This window comes from Eumetopias jubatus, unplaced genomic scaffold (assembly GCF_037043125.1).
Source record: "Eumetopias jubatus isolate StellerSeaLion01/CBP00866 unplaced genomic scaffold, mEumJub1_p1.0 scaffold_7, whole genome shotgun sequence".
In the NCBI taxonomy this organism is placed as follows: domain Eukaryota; kingdom Metazoa; phylum Chordata; class Mammalia; order Carnivora; family Otariidae; genus Eumetopias; species Eumetopias jubatus.
In genome coordinates this window covers 65,030,448-65,048,916 of record NW_028274813.1, presented here as the reverse complement: position 1 = coordinate 65,048,916, position 18,469 = coordinate 65,030,448, and the positions used below count along the sequence as shown (strand labels likewise).

At 41.6% G+C, this 18,469-nt stretch overlaps 1 protein-coding gene across 1 annotated transcript; it reads left to right on the top strand.

The window, feature by feature from the left end:
* The first annotated feature begins 2,941 nt into the window (after positions 1-2,941).
* COCH (cochlin) lies at positions 2,942-17,506 on the top strand. The gene is made up of 11 exons (XM_028114844.2): positions 2,942-2,975; positions 3,064-3,111; positions 5,640-5,796; positions 6,624-6,757; positions 7,434-7,496; positions 9,019-9,063; positions 9,163-9,310; positions 12,677-12,780; positions 13,473-13,699; positions 14,092-14,608; positions 17,331-17,506. The coding sequence occupies exons 1-11, from the start codon at positions 2,942-2,944 to the stop codon at positions 17,504-17,506; spliced, it is 1,653 nt and encodes a 550-aa protein (XP_027970645.1).
* Positions 17,507-18,469: the final 963 nt, after the last annotated feature.

The following is an 18,469-nucleotide window of genomic DNA, read 5'->3' as shown; positions in this document are numbered from 1 at the left end:
TCTGCAGGGAGTTAGTGTAAATATTGAATATCAAATTGTCTTAATTAAAGCAGGGTAAACTAACCATGCATCTCAGGAGTATAATAACCGGAAATGTCACCCAACTGAATACAAAACTGTAATTTTAACAATTTGTCTTTTTAAGTCAAACATACCCAGATTTCTTTGGTTTTCCCTCTCCAGATAAAACTACCTCTTAAGTTCAGATATTTTTTCCTCATTTTACTTATAGTGAGTATGAGATACAAACTAAGAATGAGAAATCTCATCCCCACTCCCCCACCCTCCTTGGTTGGACTTTCAAACCAGAAAAATAAGCGAAGAATAACTTCTCTTAAATGTTTCAAAACAAAATAATTAAAATTGTATCTTTGGGTAAACAACCATGAAACTCAATGAGGTATTTCCTTTATTTTTTAATAGTCACAGACTTAGGGTCAGTCAATGGAAATAGCTGCATAGTTTTGACTCTGCCAAATGGTTCAGTGAAATTACATCACAGGAGGGTTGTGCCCTGTGGGAGTCCTAAATAGCATGCACCCCTCTGGCCATTTAGGCACCTGCCCGCTGAGCTGTGGAGTGGTAGCTTTTTTCCAGGATGTGAACTCTCCCTCATTATGTAGCATCATGACAATTTGCCCAGCCTAATTGGGAGGAGATTATCTAATGCTGATTGAGGACACTCAATAAGCAATAATGAAAAAGACAGCTTTAATAGTCCTGAAGGCTTGAAATTTCTCCCAAGAAAAATATCAGGGGCGGTGGCTAGATTACTGGGTTTCTAAGAAAAAGGTAACTCTCTGCCATGGAAGAGATTAAATCTTTAAAGAAGCCATGAAAATAAGAATAAAAAACCTTCCAGCCAACAAATGTTATTTAATGAGTCTCTTTCTCCAGAAGACATTCAAATAGTAAAGGGAATGAAATCAGCACTCCCCAGTTGCCTGGTACAAATACTGACTGACTCATTCCAGATGGAGAGAATAGTTGTAAAACCAATATTTGGCTTCCAGGTGATGGTGGTATGTTTCTTTCCTAATACAAAATGTGTGAGAATACCACTAAGCAATAAAAAGGAAGAAGGCATACATGCTACAACATGGATAAGCCTCAAAAAACATTATACTCAAAGCTGTATCATTCCATTTATAGAAAATGTCCATAAAATGCAAATGCATAGACAGGAAGCAAATCAGTGTTGCCTAGGGTTGAGGGTGGGTAAGGGAACTGTCAATGATGAGAAGGGATCCTTTTGGGAGTAATGGAAATATTCTAAAACTGGCTGGTGGAGATGGTTGCACAACTCTGTAAACTCACAGGAAATCATGCATTTTACACTCAAAAGGGATGGATTTTATGGCATGTAAATTATTGGTTATTCCCTGGACTAAAATAAAATGCTATTCTTTGGACAAAACAAAAAAACACAAAACTATTTGGAAAAAAAAAACAAAACAAAACAGCATCCTGCCACCTCTCCTGGGTCTGGAGGTGGTTCCTAGGTTGCCATGGAAGTCACGTGTCTGTCACACTCCCTGTGAATTCCGCTCTTTCTCCCATTTCCACCTGTTAAAAGTTACCAGGATGAGGGAGGACACATTACCAAATCGGAGATTCTGTGCAATCACAACAGACCACAGGTCTGGGAATTTGGAAAGGCAATCAAGCATAAATCCTTCCTGATCTAGAAAGGAAGAAAGGGCAGATACTGAGGGGCCCGGGCCACCTCAGAAGCGTGGCCTTACCCATTACAGTAAATGGAGCCCGCTGGGGAAAATCCAATTCCAGCAGAAACCAAGTCGGAAGGCTGGATCCCTAAGGTCGAAAGAATAACCAATCAGTTGACAGGGTTTCTAAAAATACCAAGCACGCGCTTGTCAAACCCAGGTTGCTTTTACTTTAGAAGTAGGAACTCCATTTCCACCGGAGCACGAAGTTGGGAAGTTTGGTTCTGAGGCAGCGTGGAGCTGGTAGCTCTCCGGAGGACGCAAGGCCTCTGGGCGGACAACGGCCCTGCGCCCCCTCAGCCGCTTTGGCCGAAGCAAAGCCCAAGTTCCCCCGCGAGGGCCGCAGCTCCGCCGTCGGGAACCGTGCGCCGGGGACCCGCCCTCGCCAGCCCGGGTGAGGCTGGCCGCTCACGTCGGGCAGCCGCCCCGCCCGGAGCGCACTCAAGCCTGAGCGGCCGGCGCCGTAAACCCCGGGCTCACCCCGCGCGTCTCCAGGCACGGGCCCAGCCGCCGTTCTACACTCGTTCCGACACCCCTGACGCCGGGTCCCACGGGGGCCCCGAGATGCTGACCCCGGGCCTTCGCGCCTCCCCTAGGGACGGACGCGGCGTCTAGGTGGCCGAGGTCCGCACTGCGGGGGGTGAGGCGCCTCGGCGCGGGCCTCACTACCGGACCGGGAGGGGATGAGGGCGGAGCTGGACGGCCGCCGCCCAGCCCCCGGGGACAGGCTCCCAGCCCCCTCCTCGCACGCCCCCCGCACAGTGCTCATGCGCGCAGCCAGGCCTTTATAGCGGCGGCAGGAGACACGCTTTCCGCACTCGGGCGCAGCCAGAAGGATCCGACTCAGGTGCGGAACTCTGGGCGTCCGGCGGTGGGCGTGCGGGTCCCTGACACCTGCCTATTCGAGTCTCTCCTTTGTCGTTCCCAGCTTCTTTCTGTCTTGATATCGCACCCCCTTTCCCGGGCCGGGGTTGCACATCGATGCTGGGTTTGGCTCGATTTGCAGCCAGAGCATCGCCAGCAGATAGAGAGGCGTTAGCTCCCGGGCAGCGGCCTCTTAGGTCACCCCCCCCCCACCGCCCCTGGTTTCCGAGGGGTGCGGGATCTCCAAGGGGAGGGCGGGCGCAGTGTGGTGGGGAAGTAGGGGCCTCCGTTCCCGGGAGCCTCCCTCGCATTCTCCCTGTCTCCCAGGTCCGAGGAGCCCCTCGACTACCATGTCTGCAGCCTGGATCCCCGTTCTCTGCCTCGGTGGGTACGCGCCCCTCCCCACTCCCTTCCCGTCGCACCAAGCGGGGCGGAAGCTGGAGCCAGCCCTCCCGCTGTCCTTTCTTCGCAGGTGTCTGTCTGCTGCTGCTGCCGGAGCCTGCGGGCAGCCAGGGAGCTGGTGAGTTGCGGGTTCCTCTGTCGCGGAAGCAGGGCTAAGTCCAGGCGGTGGGAGGGGTTGGGGGCCGGCAGGTAGAAGAGCGCTCAGACCGAGCCCCTAGACCTTGGTCCCGGGGACCAAAGCTGGAGGGCGCCAAGGTTGGAGCGGCTGCCGGGCGCACACCCATCCATACCCACGGCGTATCTACTCCGGCTTACCCATTACTCCCACGCGAGGAGGCCCCTGGTACCTGAAGGGGACGTTCTTCCCAAGGCGCGGAGAAGGAAGCGTCCCCGAATCTACACTCACATCGCGGGAGGCACCTGGCAAGCCGAGCATCGGCATCGAAAGGTCAAGGCAGGGGAGTATTCGTTGAGTCCTAGCGAGTGGCACACCAGTCTCGGGTTGTCTCCCGGGTTGAAGTCAGGAAGAAGCCTCCCAGAGCCGACTTCACACTGTCAGAGCTGACAGAGACAGCGATACTTACATCCTTGTCCCACCTTGCTTGAACCCCTGGTTTCTAGGCGTAACCCCTATTTGTAGCCTATCTCATATTGGAGAGAGTCTAAAAAGTTTGTTCCACATGTAAAAGTCCGAGTATGTGTGTGTGTTTTCTACAATATAAATGGCAAACTCTTTTACAAAATCTATCCTGTTCTTGAAAGGAGAAATGAGGGTAAGCATTGCACTGGGCTGTTTTCAGCACCCCACCCCCACCACACACGTGCACACACACACACTCTCTCTCTCTCTCTCCCCCTCCCTCTCTCTCTCCCCCTCCCTCTCTCTCTCTCTCTTCCCCTCCCTCTCTCTCTCCCCGCCTTCCCTCCCTCTCTCCCCCCCTCCCTCACTCAAGTCAGTGTTGGCAGCTAAAGGCAGAGCCTCTGATGACCTGGAAAGTGGGAGGAAGGATTAAGGCTGTTTGGTCACATGTATAAGGCTCACCGGTATGAGGCTACTGTTTTGGGTAAGGATTTTAACTTTCCCAGCAATCTAGAGTGTTTCAGAGCTAAGGAATCGGCATTTTAGCTGGCATTCTGCCTTCCCTTCCAATAGAGATGTATAGTTCAGGGTGCAGCTCAACGTAGAGAGCTCGTAGAAAAGGGTCATTGGTAGAGGAAGGCTGCTCAAGTGGGCAGATGACCAGACAGCATTACTCTGTCTTGGAAAAAAATAAGGTGCTTTTTTGGTTTTTTATTAACATTTGTTTCAAAAAGTTTTGGATAACCACAATTTCTTGTTTGGAAAATAGTATTTAATAACATTATTCTCAACTTAATATTTATAGTAAATTGATGAGTTAACATATTGTTACATGCTGCCAATAACTTGTGTCTGCCTAACATCTTTTATAGTAAGAACTTCAATTCTTGATTAGTTTGGGTTGGTATGTAAAATTTGAGAGTATTAACACTGTTTTCTAAAAAATGCATTCATTGCATGATAAATCTCTCTTGACAGATTTGGAGCAGAAATAAGCAGGTTCAATTCAGATAAAAATGCTTCATTTCATAGAGACTAACTTCCCTGTTTCCTATCCTGCAGGAGTTGGGCTGTGTGACCTAGGGCAAATTAACCCCATTGCTTTAATTTCTGCATCTGTAAAATGAGTGATTGAGCTAAATGACACTTGTAAAGGGAAACATCTGTTCACTGGCTTCTTTAAATTAAGATACAATTTTAAGGCACTGCATTTGGAGAAAAACTGGTATAAATGGTCCTCGAAGCAAAGGATGGGACCTTAGAGGTTTGTGCATGTGTCTATGAAAATGTTTCTCATTGCGGTGCCTGGGTGGTTTGTCGGTTAGGTGTGCAACTCTTTTTTTTTTCCTTAAGATTGATTGATTGATTGATTGATTGATTTGAGAGAGTGAGAGAGAGCCCAAGAGGGGGTAGGGTTAGAGGGAGAAGCAGACTCCCTGCTGAGCAGGGAGCCCGACGTGGGACTCGATCTCCGGACTCCAGGATCATGACCTGAGCCGAAAGCAGTCGCCCAACCAACTGAGCCACCCAGGTGCCCTAGGCGTGTGACTCTTGATCTCAGCTTAGGGCTTGACCTCAGGATTGTGAGTTCAAGCCCTGCATTGGGTTGCACACTTGGTGTAGAGCCTACTTTAAAAAAAAAAAAAAAAAAAAAAGGGAAATGTTCCTCACAGGCTCAGCCCAGATTTTAATATCTTTACCTCAAGCAACTGTGTCCATAGTTGTTATTGTAAAAATTGAGATTTTTATTTTTGTAGAATGAATAAATGGTGAGTGACTAATGTCATTTTCTAGTTCTATTTCCAATTATGTATTCCCAAACTGTTAAGAACTGAGAAAATTCTTCCAATAGGCTTTGTAGTGGCTGAGGAGTAGATTAAATTGGAAAACTGTTTTTGGGTAGCTAAAATTTGGAATGGTGTGGAACCATACATACATTAATATTCTTAACAAGAAGTGTAGAAATTAGGGAGATAAATCTTTGATCTCATACCCTAGTTCCCACCCCACCCCCGACACCCCTCAAAATCCTAAGAATGTCATTACATTCCCTCCTTTCTTTTCAGTTCCCATTGCTATCACATGCTTTACCCGAGGCCTGGACATCAGGAAAGAGAAAGCAGATGTACTTTGCCCAGGGGGCTGTGCTCTTGAGGAATTCTCGGTGTTTGGGAACATAGTGTATGCGTCTGTATCAAGCATATGTGGCGCAGCTGTCCACAGGTAAGCTGAAACATGCAAGGAGAGAGAAATCCAAGTGTACTAATACCCTTTCCCTCTTTAGCCAAATGGACCCCCACACACACCTTCTTTCTTTTGGTGCCAATATTGGCCACAGAAGATGGATACATTTTTTAAGGTTTTGGGGGATATCCTTGAAGCACCAGCTACACAAAGGAAGCTTTCTGACAAACAGCAAATTGTATTATTTCTTGATAGCTAGATCCCTAGAATTTTAGAACACTCCTAATCATGTAATATATTAGTGAGTTTTTACCCTTGTGCTAGACATTGTTTTTAGTTTCCATGACAACTCTACAATTGTAGAGAGTAGGTACAATTTTATTCCATTTTATAGATGAGGAAACTGAACTCAGAGAGTTGCCAACCATCTTGCCACTGTTAGCAAGGGCCCGGACTGGAACTGAGAGCCCAGGCTGCCTCCAGAGCCCATATTCACCACGCACTTTGCTATCCTGTAAAACTTTTTTTTTTTTTTAACGAAGTCCAAGGACATATAAAGTACCTAGGAAAACTAAGAAAATTATTTGGTTCTATTAACTCTGAATCTCTGAGCTGTAGGGAATAGGATCCTACAGGTATGTTCCTATCAACATTTAAGAAGTTTGACAGCCCAGTACCATTTCTCCCAGGCATATTTTGTACCTGTGTAAGCAAGTTTTTCAAAAGGCTGGCAGCATCCATATATATCTTCCCTGATGAACGATTTTCTTGATTAATCAGAACAATAGATGTAACATGGCACTAGAAGTCAGTCAGATAGCCTGAAAAAGTGTGGGTAGAATATCAGCTGCTTTTCTGTGTTACAGGGGAGTAATCAGCATCTCAGGGGGACCTGTGCGAATATATAGCCTACCAGGTCGAGAAAACTATTCCTCAGTAGCTGCCAATGGCATTCAGTCTCAAACACTTTCCAGATGGTCTGCTTCTTTCACAGTGACAAGTAGGTACAATTACATTATTCTTACTTTTGTGTAAACATTACTTCACCCTCCCCCCGCCAAAAAAAAGTTTTCTGCTTTTCTTAGTCCAATCTCTTTGACTCTGATGAAAAAGCCTACAATCAAAACTCAGAGGAGTCAACAATGGGTTAGAGTCAGGGGACTGGACAGGCAAAGACCCACTCAAGATAAACTTGGCTGAATGCGAGAAGAATAATCTTGCTGTTAGAAGATTGCAGTAGAAGCTTGCATTGTCTGAGGTGTCTGGGTGGCTCAGTCAGTTAAGCATCTGACTCTTGATTTTAGCTCGGATCCTGATCTTAAGGTCATAAGTTCAAGCCCCATGTTGGGCTCCACGCTGGGACTGGAGCCTACTTAAAAAAAAAAAAGAAACTTGCCTTGTTTGCAATCAGAATGCCCTGATATTTACCAGGTAACATTAGATCAAAACACTAGTGAATGAAAATGAATGTGAATTCATTTTTGGTGATCCTTTTAAAATATGATTTAATAGCTAAAAATCCATTTTGGTTCTTTGAAACTAGCATGAAGCAAGTATTGATGTAATTGCCATCACTCGATTACATTTATCATCCCGTAGACCCCTAAATTATATTCATTATGCTTTGATGGTAAAGAAGGAAGAGGAAAAAATAGTCTTCTCTTTATTTTTAACAGAAGGAAAAAGTGGTACCCAGGAAGCCACAGGACAAGCAGTGTCCACAGCACGTCCACCAACAGGTATGAAATATGGAAGCTATCTCCTAGTTGCCTGGCACAGCATTTGGAAATTAAAAATAAATGTGCTGTTGATAGCTTTCCTTTTAAAGGAAATTGATATTAAACACACAACAGGGGCATCTGGGTAGCTCAGTCGGTTAAGCGTCTGACCTTGGCTCAGGTCATGATCTCAGGGGGAGGGGCAGAGGGAGAAAGAGAAGCAGACTCCCCGCTGAGCAGAGAACCTGACCCGGGGCTCAATCCCAGGACCCTGAGATCATGACCTGAGCCAAAGGCAGACGCTTAACTGACTGAGCCACCCAGGTGCCCTCAAATAAATAAAATCTTTAAAAATGAAAAAAAAAGGGGTGCCTGGGTGGCTCAGTCATTAAGCGTCTGCCTTGGGCTCAGGTCATGATCCCAGGGTCCTGGGATCGAGCCCCACATTGGGCTCCCTGCTCCACGGGAAGCCTACTTCTCCCTCTCCCACTCCCCCAGCTTGTGTTCCCTCTCTTGCTGTGTCCTGTCAAATAAATAAGTAAAATCTTTAAAAAAATAAAATAGGGCACCTGGGTGGCTCAGTTGGTTAAGCGACTGCCTTCAGCTCAGGTCATGATCCTGGAGTCCTGGGATCGAGTCCCACATCAGGCTCCCGGCTCAGCGGGGAGCCTGCTTCTCCCTCTGACCTTCTCCCCTCTCATGCTGTTTCTCTCTCTCTCTCTCTCTCTCAAATAAATAAAATCTTTTAAAATAAAATAAAACAAATATCTTGTGTTTACTGGTATATTACATAAAGAAACATATACTTTATTTCAAATTCATATCATTCTATTTTCAATTATAAACTCTGCTACCAAACATTCTCTTGAAGTCCTATTTCTGATTTGATAAACCCCATGCCTAGAAACTGGACAAAGTAAAAGTACCATGAACTTCCTAGTTGCATTTGCCATATGCAAAAAGGAATTAGTATGGATCCATTTTAACAAATAGCCAGGGATCTCTTTTCCTAAGACTGTGGCAGTTTTTTGTTTTGTTTTTTTAAGATTTATTTATTTATTTGAGAGCACAAGCCAGGGGAAAGGGCAGAGGGAGAGAGACAAGCAGATTCCCCACTGAGCAGGGAGCCTGACATAGGGCTTGATCCCAGGACCCTGAGATCATGACCTGAGCCAAAGGCAGACACTTAACCGACTGAGCCAGCCAGGCGCCCCAAGACTGGCAGTTCTAAAGTCAAAGAAATTAAGAACATTAGAATCTAACTCTTGAGTTTCCAGTCCTGCCTCAACTGTGGGTTTGAGATATCAAGTACTGAATTAGTGGCATATCAAATATATAGGCCTACAACAGTTCTGACTTGTTTCTTTACTGGGGCATTGTTTCCCCAATCCAGAAAACCATGAGAAAATTTTTTTAGGAAATTAATTTTTTTAAAACAAGTATTTTTAAGAATGACACTCCTTGTCGTGAGCTTTTCCCCATGTGGGCTTCTTGCTATGAAACTGTCTTCCTTCACTAATGCCAAGTGCTTCCTTGGTTTCAGGGAAACGACTAAAGAAAACACCTGAGAAGAAAACTGGCAATAAAGGTAAAAGTCCAGATATCCATTTGGGAAAGTAACATTTGCTCTCCCTCCCTCCCTCTCTCTTGAAACTGCTAACAGAAAGACTTGTTTGGGTATTCACAGACTGTAAAGCTGATATTGCATTTCTGATTGATGGAAGTTTTAATATTGGGCAGCGCCGATTTAATCTACAGAAGAATTTTGTTGGCAAAGTGGCTCTAATGTTGGGAATTGGAACAGAGGGACCACACGTGGGCCTTGTTCAAGCCAGGTACCAATCTTGTTAAAATGGGTGGAGACTTGATGATAAATGATTAATCCTTTTAGTGGATACATGCATTTCGGTTCAATATAAACATATTGAGTGTGGACTATCTGAATTCCCAAACTATAAATACAGGGTTTAAGACTGCCAAGCAGACTAGGTAGGTCTAAGTGCTTCCTTTTTGGAATAAAAAGATTGAGAATTATATGCTATTTGAGGACCAGAAGGTAGACTAAAAGGTTTTGTTGCTATACAAATTATATCTGCACAATATAGTCTGCTCAATTCCTGATTCCTCTTTGCCGAAGGAAGTAATGATCTGTCTATCCCTCCTCCCTATTCTGTCATTCTTTTAAACATTTACCATAGTTCCTTGGAGATCTGAAGCTCTACCTTTTTAATTTTGTTCATTTAAAAATAATATCAATGGCTTCTAGGATTATAATATGCTCACTATAGAAAGCTTGAAAAACATATAAAGCACAAAGAAAACCAATTTCCCAAATATGCCCCTCAGAGATAATCACTATAAAATGTTTTATATCCTTTATTTTTTTTAAAGATTTATTTATGAGAGAGAGAGAGAAAAAAAACATGAGCCGAGGGAGTGGCAGAGGAAGAGGGAGAAGCAGATGCCCCACTGAGCAGGGATCCATCCCAGGACCCTGGGATCATGACCTGAGCCGAAGGCAAACGTTTAACTGAATGAGCCACCCAGGCGCCCCTCCTTTCAGTATTTTAAGAAAATTTGTACGTGTGTGTGTTGTGTGTGTGTATAATTGAAGTATAGTTGACACACAATGTTACATTAGTTTCAGGCGTACAACATAGTGATTCAACATCTTTATATGTAACACTATGCTTACTGTAAGTGTAGCTACCATCCATCTCCATAGGATGCTATTACAAAGCCACTGACTACATTCCTTATGCTATACCTTTTATTCTCCTGACTTACTCATTTCATAACTGGAAGCCTGCAACTCCCACTCTTCTTCACCCATTTTGCCTATCCCCCACCCCTCCTACATATGTGTGTTGCTTTGTCAAAAGCTCCAACTATAAAAATGTCTTATGTCCTGTTTTTTTAATCCTTAATCATTTGAGCATTTTACCAGATCACAACTGCTCTTCAAAAAATGATGTTTGGGGATGCCTGGGTGGCTCAGTCAGTTAACCGTCTGACTCTCGATTTTGGCTCAGGTCATGATCTCAGGGTCGTAAGATCCAGCCCTGTGTGGGCTCTGTGCTGGGCATGGAGTCTGCTTAAGATTCTCTCTCTCCCTCTGCCCCCTCCCCCACTCACCCATGCCCTCACAAAATAAAAAAAATTTATAATGTTCCTTTGCATGGTATTTAACCATTCTTCTGTTTTTTCTTGTTTTTTTTTCACCATTACACGTTACATTATTATATATATTTTTTTTAAGATTTTATTTATCCGTTCATGAGAGACAGAGAGAGAGATGCAGAGGCAGAGGGAGAAGCAGGCTCCCCGTGGCCCGTGGAGCAGGGAGCCCGATGCGGGACTTGATCCCAGGACCCTGAGATCATGACCCGAGCCGAAAGCAGACGCTTAACCGACTGAGCCACCCAGGCATCCCTACACATTACATTATGATTTAACATCCTTATGTTATCCTGTGCCATCTTTGATTAGTTCATTAGACTAGATTTCTGAAAGTGAAATTGGGTCAAAGGGTTCTGACATTTTTAAGGCTTCTGATACAAAGTTAAATTGCTTTCTAGAAAGCTGATCCAGTTTAAACTGCTATCAGCAGTGTGTAAGTGTAGCACCAGTACTACCAGTATTAATTTCTGTTTCATTATGTTATTTTTTTACAACTGGTTCTTAATGTAGATACTTTTTTTGGTAGGAGAATTTAACTTTGTTTTCTACATAATTTAACCATTTGTCCCATACCTTTAAAACAAATGAGCTTCTTATTCCATTGATTTGAAATATCAATTTTATATAGAAGTTTAGGCAAGTCAGTTTCCTTGATCTATAAGCTAATTCCACAGCTTTTCCACAATGCTTAGATTATTGTAGCTTTATTGTACATTTTAACATCTCAGGCAAATTCCCCTCAGTACTTTTCTTCTTAATTTTTTTCTTTGCGATTTGTATCCAAGTCTTTTTCAAGACGAAAGCTATACTATCTTGTAGATTCAAACAAAGACTAGCTTCTCTATAACTTCTTGGCTTATAGTTTTCCTACTTTAGGAAGAACATCAGAATAAACTATATCAAGAGTTTATATTTAAGCAGAATAACAGAATATATCATTAAGGATGCAAAAACAAGACTAAATCTCAAATCACAATTTGGATAGTTGAAAAGTGACCATTCAAGTGAAAAGGTTATCAACCCATAATATCTGATTTTGTGGCCCAGCATTCCACCAGATATACAGAAATACAACCAGTGCTATATTTGTCTCAAAACTCTTAATGATGATTGATAATACTAAGATCTTAAAATTTTACACTTAATGAAATACTGACTTATCTAAAAACTAAACACAAAAATGGTGCTTTTAACTGTTTTTACTCAGCATGGTCTCTACTGAACACAGAGTAGTGATAAAAGTGAGCTGAAAAAAAAAAGTGAGCTGAAATTCTTCTATTAAATATGGAAAATCCCAAATATTATAATATACATTAAGATTGGTAATGTCAATATCCTTTATTACAATGAAAATTCAATATTGTAATCCTTCATAATTTATCTTCTTATACCTTCTCATTCTTAAAATGTTGGTCCCAGTGTCCTTGAAATTGCCTCTTCTGACCAGAAACTGGAGTATTTAATAGGCCCATTCTGTTGAGTGCTACCAGGGTCTCACACTGGAACAGACCTAACCTCACACCCAGCCACCTTCCAACTCTGTGCTGCCCAACTCTGCAGATTTCCATTAAGCCCAGTGTTCTGAGCCAGGCCTGGTTTGAGGGGCACCATATAGGTTAGGCATGGACTCTGGTGTCAGACAAACCTGAATTTGAAGTACAGCTATGTTTTTTTGGGCAAGTTACCTAAATGCTCTGAGCCTCAGTTTCTTCATTTATATAATAGGGATAATAGTTTCTACCTTGTAGAGTTATGATGAAATGAGATGACACATGTTATATGTATATAGCATATTACCCAGAATAAAGTAAACCCTCAAGGTAGCAATGGTTTTTGTTACATTTCTGAAAGATGCCTTAAAATTCAAGTAAGGATGCAATACCTTAATTGACTGTATACTATGGGATTAAGAAAGAAACTTAGGCATTGTCTAATTTAAAGACTTTTTTTATCATATATAATGTTGCTTGTTTTACCTTTCCAGTTCTCCCTAGATAACATTTTTTCATTTTTCCACTTAGTGAACATCCCAAAATAGAATTTTACTTGAAAAACTTTACATCAGCCAAAGATGTTTTGTTTGCCATAAAGGAAGTAGGTTTCAGAGGGGGTAATTCCAATACAGGTAAGTAGACTTTGGCCCCTGGGATGTAACACAAGAGAAGGTTATGAGTGATCAGACCTATAAAAGTTTTAGGCTATTTTATATAAGCAGATGTGAACCTCTTCCTCCTGACACTGAAATCTTGGCTAGATTTGTAGTCAGTCATCTAAGATACTGAATTTGTAATGGAAAATAGGCCAAAGGGCTAATTAATATTGCTTGTTTAAAATACAAAAAAAGTATTGTGCTTTATAATCCTCATATTGCTTGGATAGAACAGATAGCCACTGTTCAGCATGTTAAAAAGAAGATCAACAGACTGATTTAACAAATGGAGATGGGGCAGAAAGAACTAGAGAAGCACTACAGACCCTTTGAAGGAAGATTTCTTGTTCAGAGTCTCTAGTGGTACTAGTCAGTCAGCAAGGGGCTAGATAGCAAAAGTACAGGAGTGGGAGTCAGTTGGGTTTCTGACTGGTGATTGACGTACAGTAAGAAAACATGAAGCTTCTGAGAGGTGATGGGGGAAGTAATGTGGGTTGTGAAGACAAAACAAATAAGCCTGATGGATAATTAAACTTTCCCATCTATTATAGAACCAAGTTCTATGTAAGTTAAATTCTTAAACTTTGGTGGCATCAAGCTGGTACAGGGAAATGGAAATGTCATTTGAGCGGTGGTGCTTTTCCAGCTTGCTTCTTTTTCAAACCTAGGAAAAGCCTTGAAGCATACCGCCCAGAAATTCTTCACAGCAGACACTGGAGTAAGAAGAGGGATCCCCAAAGTGGTGGTGGTATTTATTGATGGCTGGCCTTCTGATGACATTGAAGAAGCAGGCATCGTGGCCAGAGAGTTCGGTGTCAATGTATTTATAGTTTCTGTGGCCAAGCCTATCCCTGAAGAACTGGGGATGGTTCAGGATGTTGCATTTGTTGACAAGGTAAGGAGGTGAGGGTGTCTTCTGTTAAGGTAGTGATTTAATTTTGGACCTCGAGGCATAGTGCTGACTGGCTCTTATCTGAATTAACTTTGAACAGTCAAGACAGAATGTTTTTTATAATTGTTTTAATGTTTCTATAATTTTTTTTAAAGATTTTATTTATTCAACAGAGAGAGACACAGCAAGAGAGGGAACACAAACAGGGGGAGTGGGAGAGGGAGAAGCAGGCTTCCCGTGAAACAGCGAGCCCGATGAGGGGCTCGATCCCAGGACCCTGGGATCATAACCTGAGCTGACGGCAGACGCTTAACAACTGAGCCACCCAGGCGCCCGTAATGTTTCTGTAATTTTTAAGAAACAACTTTTGATCCCTTTTCTCTCTCCCTCATTAGGCTGTCTGTCGGAATAATGGCTTCTTCTCTTACCACATGCCTAACTGGTTTGGTACCACAAAATATGTAAAGCCTCTGGTTCAGAAACTCTGCACTCATGAGCAAATGATGTGCAGCAAGACCTGTTACAACTCAGTGAACATAGCCTTTCTAATTGATGGCTCCAGCAGTGTTGGAGACAGTAATTTTCGCCTCATGCTTGAATTTGTTTCCAACATAGCCAAGACTTTTGAAATCTCAGACATTGGTGCCAAGATAGCTGCTGTACAGTTCACCTATGATCAGCGCACAGAATTCAGTTTCACTGATTATAGCACCAAAGAGAATGTCCTAGCTGTTATCAGAAACATTCGCTATATGAGCGGTGGGACAGCCACAGGCGATGCCATCTCCTTCACTGTTAGAAATGTGTTTGGTCCCATGAGGGAGAGCCCCAACAAGAACTTCCTGGTAATTGTCACAGACGGCCAGTCCTATGATGATGTTCGAGGCCCTGCTGCTGCTGCACACGATGCAGGTAAGGTTCTTGTCCGTCTGGGTAGGGAACTGAGGGGTTCAGTGAGTTTTGTAAATATAAACTTAAGCATTTATTTTATTGAACAAACACCTGCATTATGGCAGTCACTGTTCTAAGAGCTTTACCCAACCTTAACTGAGTTGTCAAACCAGTCCAATGAATCTCATTCTATGGATAAGGAAACAAATTTCCTCAAAACCATACAGCTAGCAAGTGGTGAGGCCAGCATTCACATCCAGGCAGTCTGGCTGAGTCCACACTCCTCATCACTGTATTGTTGGGAGAACGCCCAGGAGAACCATGTCATGTGTCAGGGAAACATGTTACAAGTGCTTATGTTTGGCTCAAACTTGGAATATATCCCCCCAAGATCACAGTATATCACAATTTACCATGAATCTATTTGATAATTTATCTTTTTTTTTTTTTTAGTAGTTTTGAGTCTGGCATGAGTTTTCTAAGGTCACCAGTACACTTTAATTCTGTTCCATCTAAACTTCCTTTTTAGTATCTTTTTCTTCTTGAGATAATAAAAACAAACTCTAATGTTGTAAAAGGGTACAAAAAGGTCTTCTTTCTCCCTTACCCCAACCTTAATATTACTTTTGGCAAAGGCAACTCATTCCTGAAAACATTAGCATAATGTGTTGCTGAGATCAAATAGGGCAACAAAAAGCTGGCATTCCCTTTCCTGGGATAAAACTGAGTGACTGCAGTCCAATACTACTTAACAAAAACGCTAACTTGGGAGAGGGGAATTAGCAGCCTTGCATTTTCTTATACTCTTACATATATCCTTTTCCCTATTTAATTCCTAATGACTTAACCTTTTTCCTTTGATACATTTATTAGCATGTTAATGTACTTATGTACTTATATATTGATGGAATAGTGTTATTTAGTGGGTAAACTGATACATGGAATTTAAGCTATACATTGGCTTATTTTTTATACATCTGGCTTATTTTATACATCAGCAACTAATCCAGATCAAAGACCTGTTTGCTATCATACTCCTTAAAAATGCAGCTTACAGGGGCACCTGTGTGGCTCAGTCCATTGAGCTTGCAACTCCTGCTTTAGCATCAGGTCATGATCTCACAGTTGTGGGATCAAGCTCCACGTGGAGCTCGGCACTCCATGGGGAATCTGCTTGAGGGTTTCTCTCCCTCTGCCCTTCTCCCCACTTGCGCATGCACTCTCTCTAAATAAATTTTTAAAAATGTAGCTTACTGAAATAATTTATGGTTAACAGGCTTGGATTCAGGCTAAATTAAGTGAACTTCATTAATTCAAATATATTTTCCTTATTTAATTAGTTGAACTTCAGGAGGTTGGGCCATGCCATTTTCATAAAAACTACCCTTTAGTGATAGTAAAGTCAAAGTTACAAAGTTAACAAAAGCCAGAATACAGAGTAGGCTTTCAGGGCTGGGTCATAACTTTTTTTTTTTTTTTAGAATTTTTTTTTTTAAGATTTTATTTATTTATTTGAGAGAGAGAGAGAGAATGAGAGACAGAGAGCATGAGAGGGAAGAGGGTCAGAAGGAGAAGCAGACTCCCTGCTGAGCAGGGAGCCCGATGCGGGACTCGATCCCGGGACTCCAGGATCATGACCTGAGTCGAAGGCAGTCGCTTAACCAACTGAGCCACCCAGGCGCCCATAACTTTTTTTTTTTTAAGCTGTAATTATGTATTTGGTCCAAGCTAACCACTCTGAGCTTGAATTCAATCTACAAGTGACGAAACCTGAGGGGAGAATTTTTTTTTTTTTTTTTTGCCAGATGAGTATTGACTGGGTGTAATAAATAGTTTCAAGGAGCTTTTATATAAACTAAAGCTGCTTTATTTATATCTTAAATATTCACAACTCTTGGCACAGAATATCACTAGAAGGGGTATGAAGTCTTAGAAGTTATTTCAGAAACTCTCAAAACATTATAGGGAATTTCATCCAAAAGAAAGATGGTAAACAACTACTGCACTTGGGATTGAGGTGAAATCAAACTAATGTAGTTATCACCCTAGCCAAAATGTATTCAGAGTAAAAGCCTTCCAGTAGCACAAGGGAATGCAGAGGTTATGCCTCAGTGTGTATGTAACGAGAAATTATTCCAGCTTCACAGACCTTTCTCTTTGGCTGTTTTTATCACCAGATTTTTGCTTTGGTCAAATTTCTGACTGCAGGTCAGTTTGCCAATTTAATATACAAATCAAAATGGAAGAAAGCTCTCAATATTCACAGAGGCCGAGTCGCCATGCCTGGCAATGCAACAGACTTAGAAAACTTCCATTTATGTATCCCAAATTTTGTGCCATTCTTTCATGCTGTTACATTGGCTAGGACTCCAGTAAAATAATTAGAGTGATGATAGTAGACAGCTCATTCTCATGCCAATCTCAGGAAGTTTTCACCATTTCACTATTAGTTTTTTTTTTAAGATCTTTATCAGCTTATCCAGTGTTTGTCAGTGATCATGTGATTTATCGGTTAACGTAATTTATACTGATGGCAGAGCTTCTGTTTTTGATTCAACTGTTGGTCATTCTCATCATGATGACTGTTAAAACCTAACCATTTGGTGAAGGAGATTTAGTTCTTCAGACATTACCAGAGAGTTTTTTCTATTACTGTTTAGTAATTCATGAAAAATATTTACACCTGATTTTATATATAAACTGGAACTTGGTTTTAATTCACTTAAAAATATTTTCATTGTAGGTATCACCATCTTCTCTGTTGGTGTGGCTTGGGCACCTTTGGATGACCTGAAAGATATGGCCTCTAAACCAAAGGAGTCACATGCTTTCTTCACAAGAGAGTTCACAGGATTAGAACCAATTGTTTCCGATGTCATCAGAGGCATTTGTAGAGACTTCTTGGAATCCCAGCAATAATGGGGACGTTCTGACAACTGAAAGAAAAAGTGCAAGAGGATAGAATGTATAAGTCATTTTCTCATACCAAAATACTATATAGCATACTAGGATCAGATACAAAACTATTATATTAAAAATGCCAACAGCTGTTTCAAGCAAATAAGCATTCATTTAAAGCTACTACCTTCTAATGACAATTTAGAATTGTTAAACACTCTGCCGAGACTTCATAATCATGACCCTTAGAAACTCAGGAAAGAGGAAATATCGTGCATCCAAATCTTAAGAATTCTAAAATGCGTATTATATGTATAGAAATGCAAATTCCATAGCTCAATAAAATGATATTCAGAACAAAAGCAACATTCCTTCTCTAATCATTCTGTATTAAACACATAAGGAAAATGAAACAAATAGTTAATTCAGTTAAAATGTTGTTTTGCCCCAATAGATGTTGTTTTAAAACCAATCAACAATATTTGTTACTTGATATACTAAAAAGTTGTAATTATGAATGAAATGGAAGGGAATTAGGCATGAAGTTTCTTCTGTAGTGTATTTTCATAACATAACGGGAGTATCACACTGAACAAGACAGCAGGATTGCCTGGTATTTTTCTATTTATATCCTTAATTTTATACGTGTATAGATATATTTGGCTTATACTCAAAGTCATCCATGTACTAAAAAATAGCTAAGTTGGTAAATTTTTACTTACTACTTATAGTTGTAAACATTTGGCTGTGAGGAAAAGCACATATTAAAAATAGAACTGCAGGGAAAAATATTGTAGTTTGACTATTTAAGCAATAAACTGTTAGTGACTATTATTCTAAGCTGCTTTACTTTTATTATTCCAAGTATCTATCCCTGGAACATGGTAAAAAATCCTACATTCACTATTTTATGCAGAAAGACCAATTCTGAATTTTTTAAATTGTTATATTTATTCAACTATTTATTGAATGTCTCCTGTTCTA

Coding starts and splice junctions, on each gene's coding strand:
- COCH (XM_028114844.2), top strand. CDS start 2,942: ATGTCTGCAGCCTGGATCCCCGTTCTCTGCCTCG. Junction 3,112..5,639: donor TGCGGGCAGCCAGGGAGCTG/GTGAGTTGCGGG, acceptor CTTTCTTTTCAG/TTCCCATTGCTATCACATGC. Junction 5,797..6,623: donor TGTGGCGCAGCTGTCCACAG/GTAAGCTGAAAC, acceptor TCTGTGTTACAG/GGGAGTAATCAGCATCTCAG.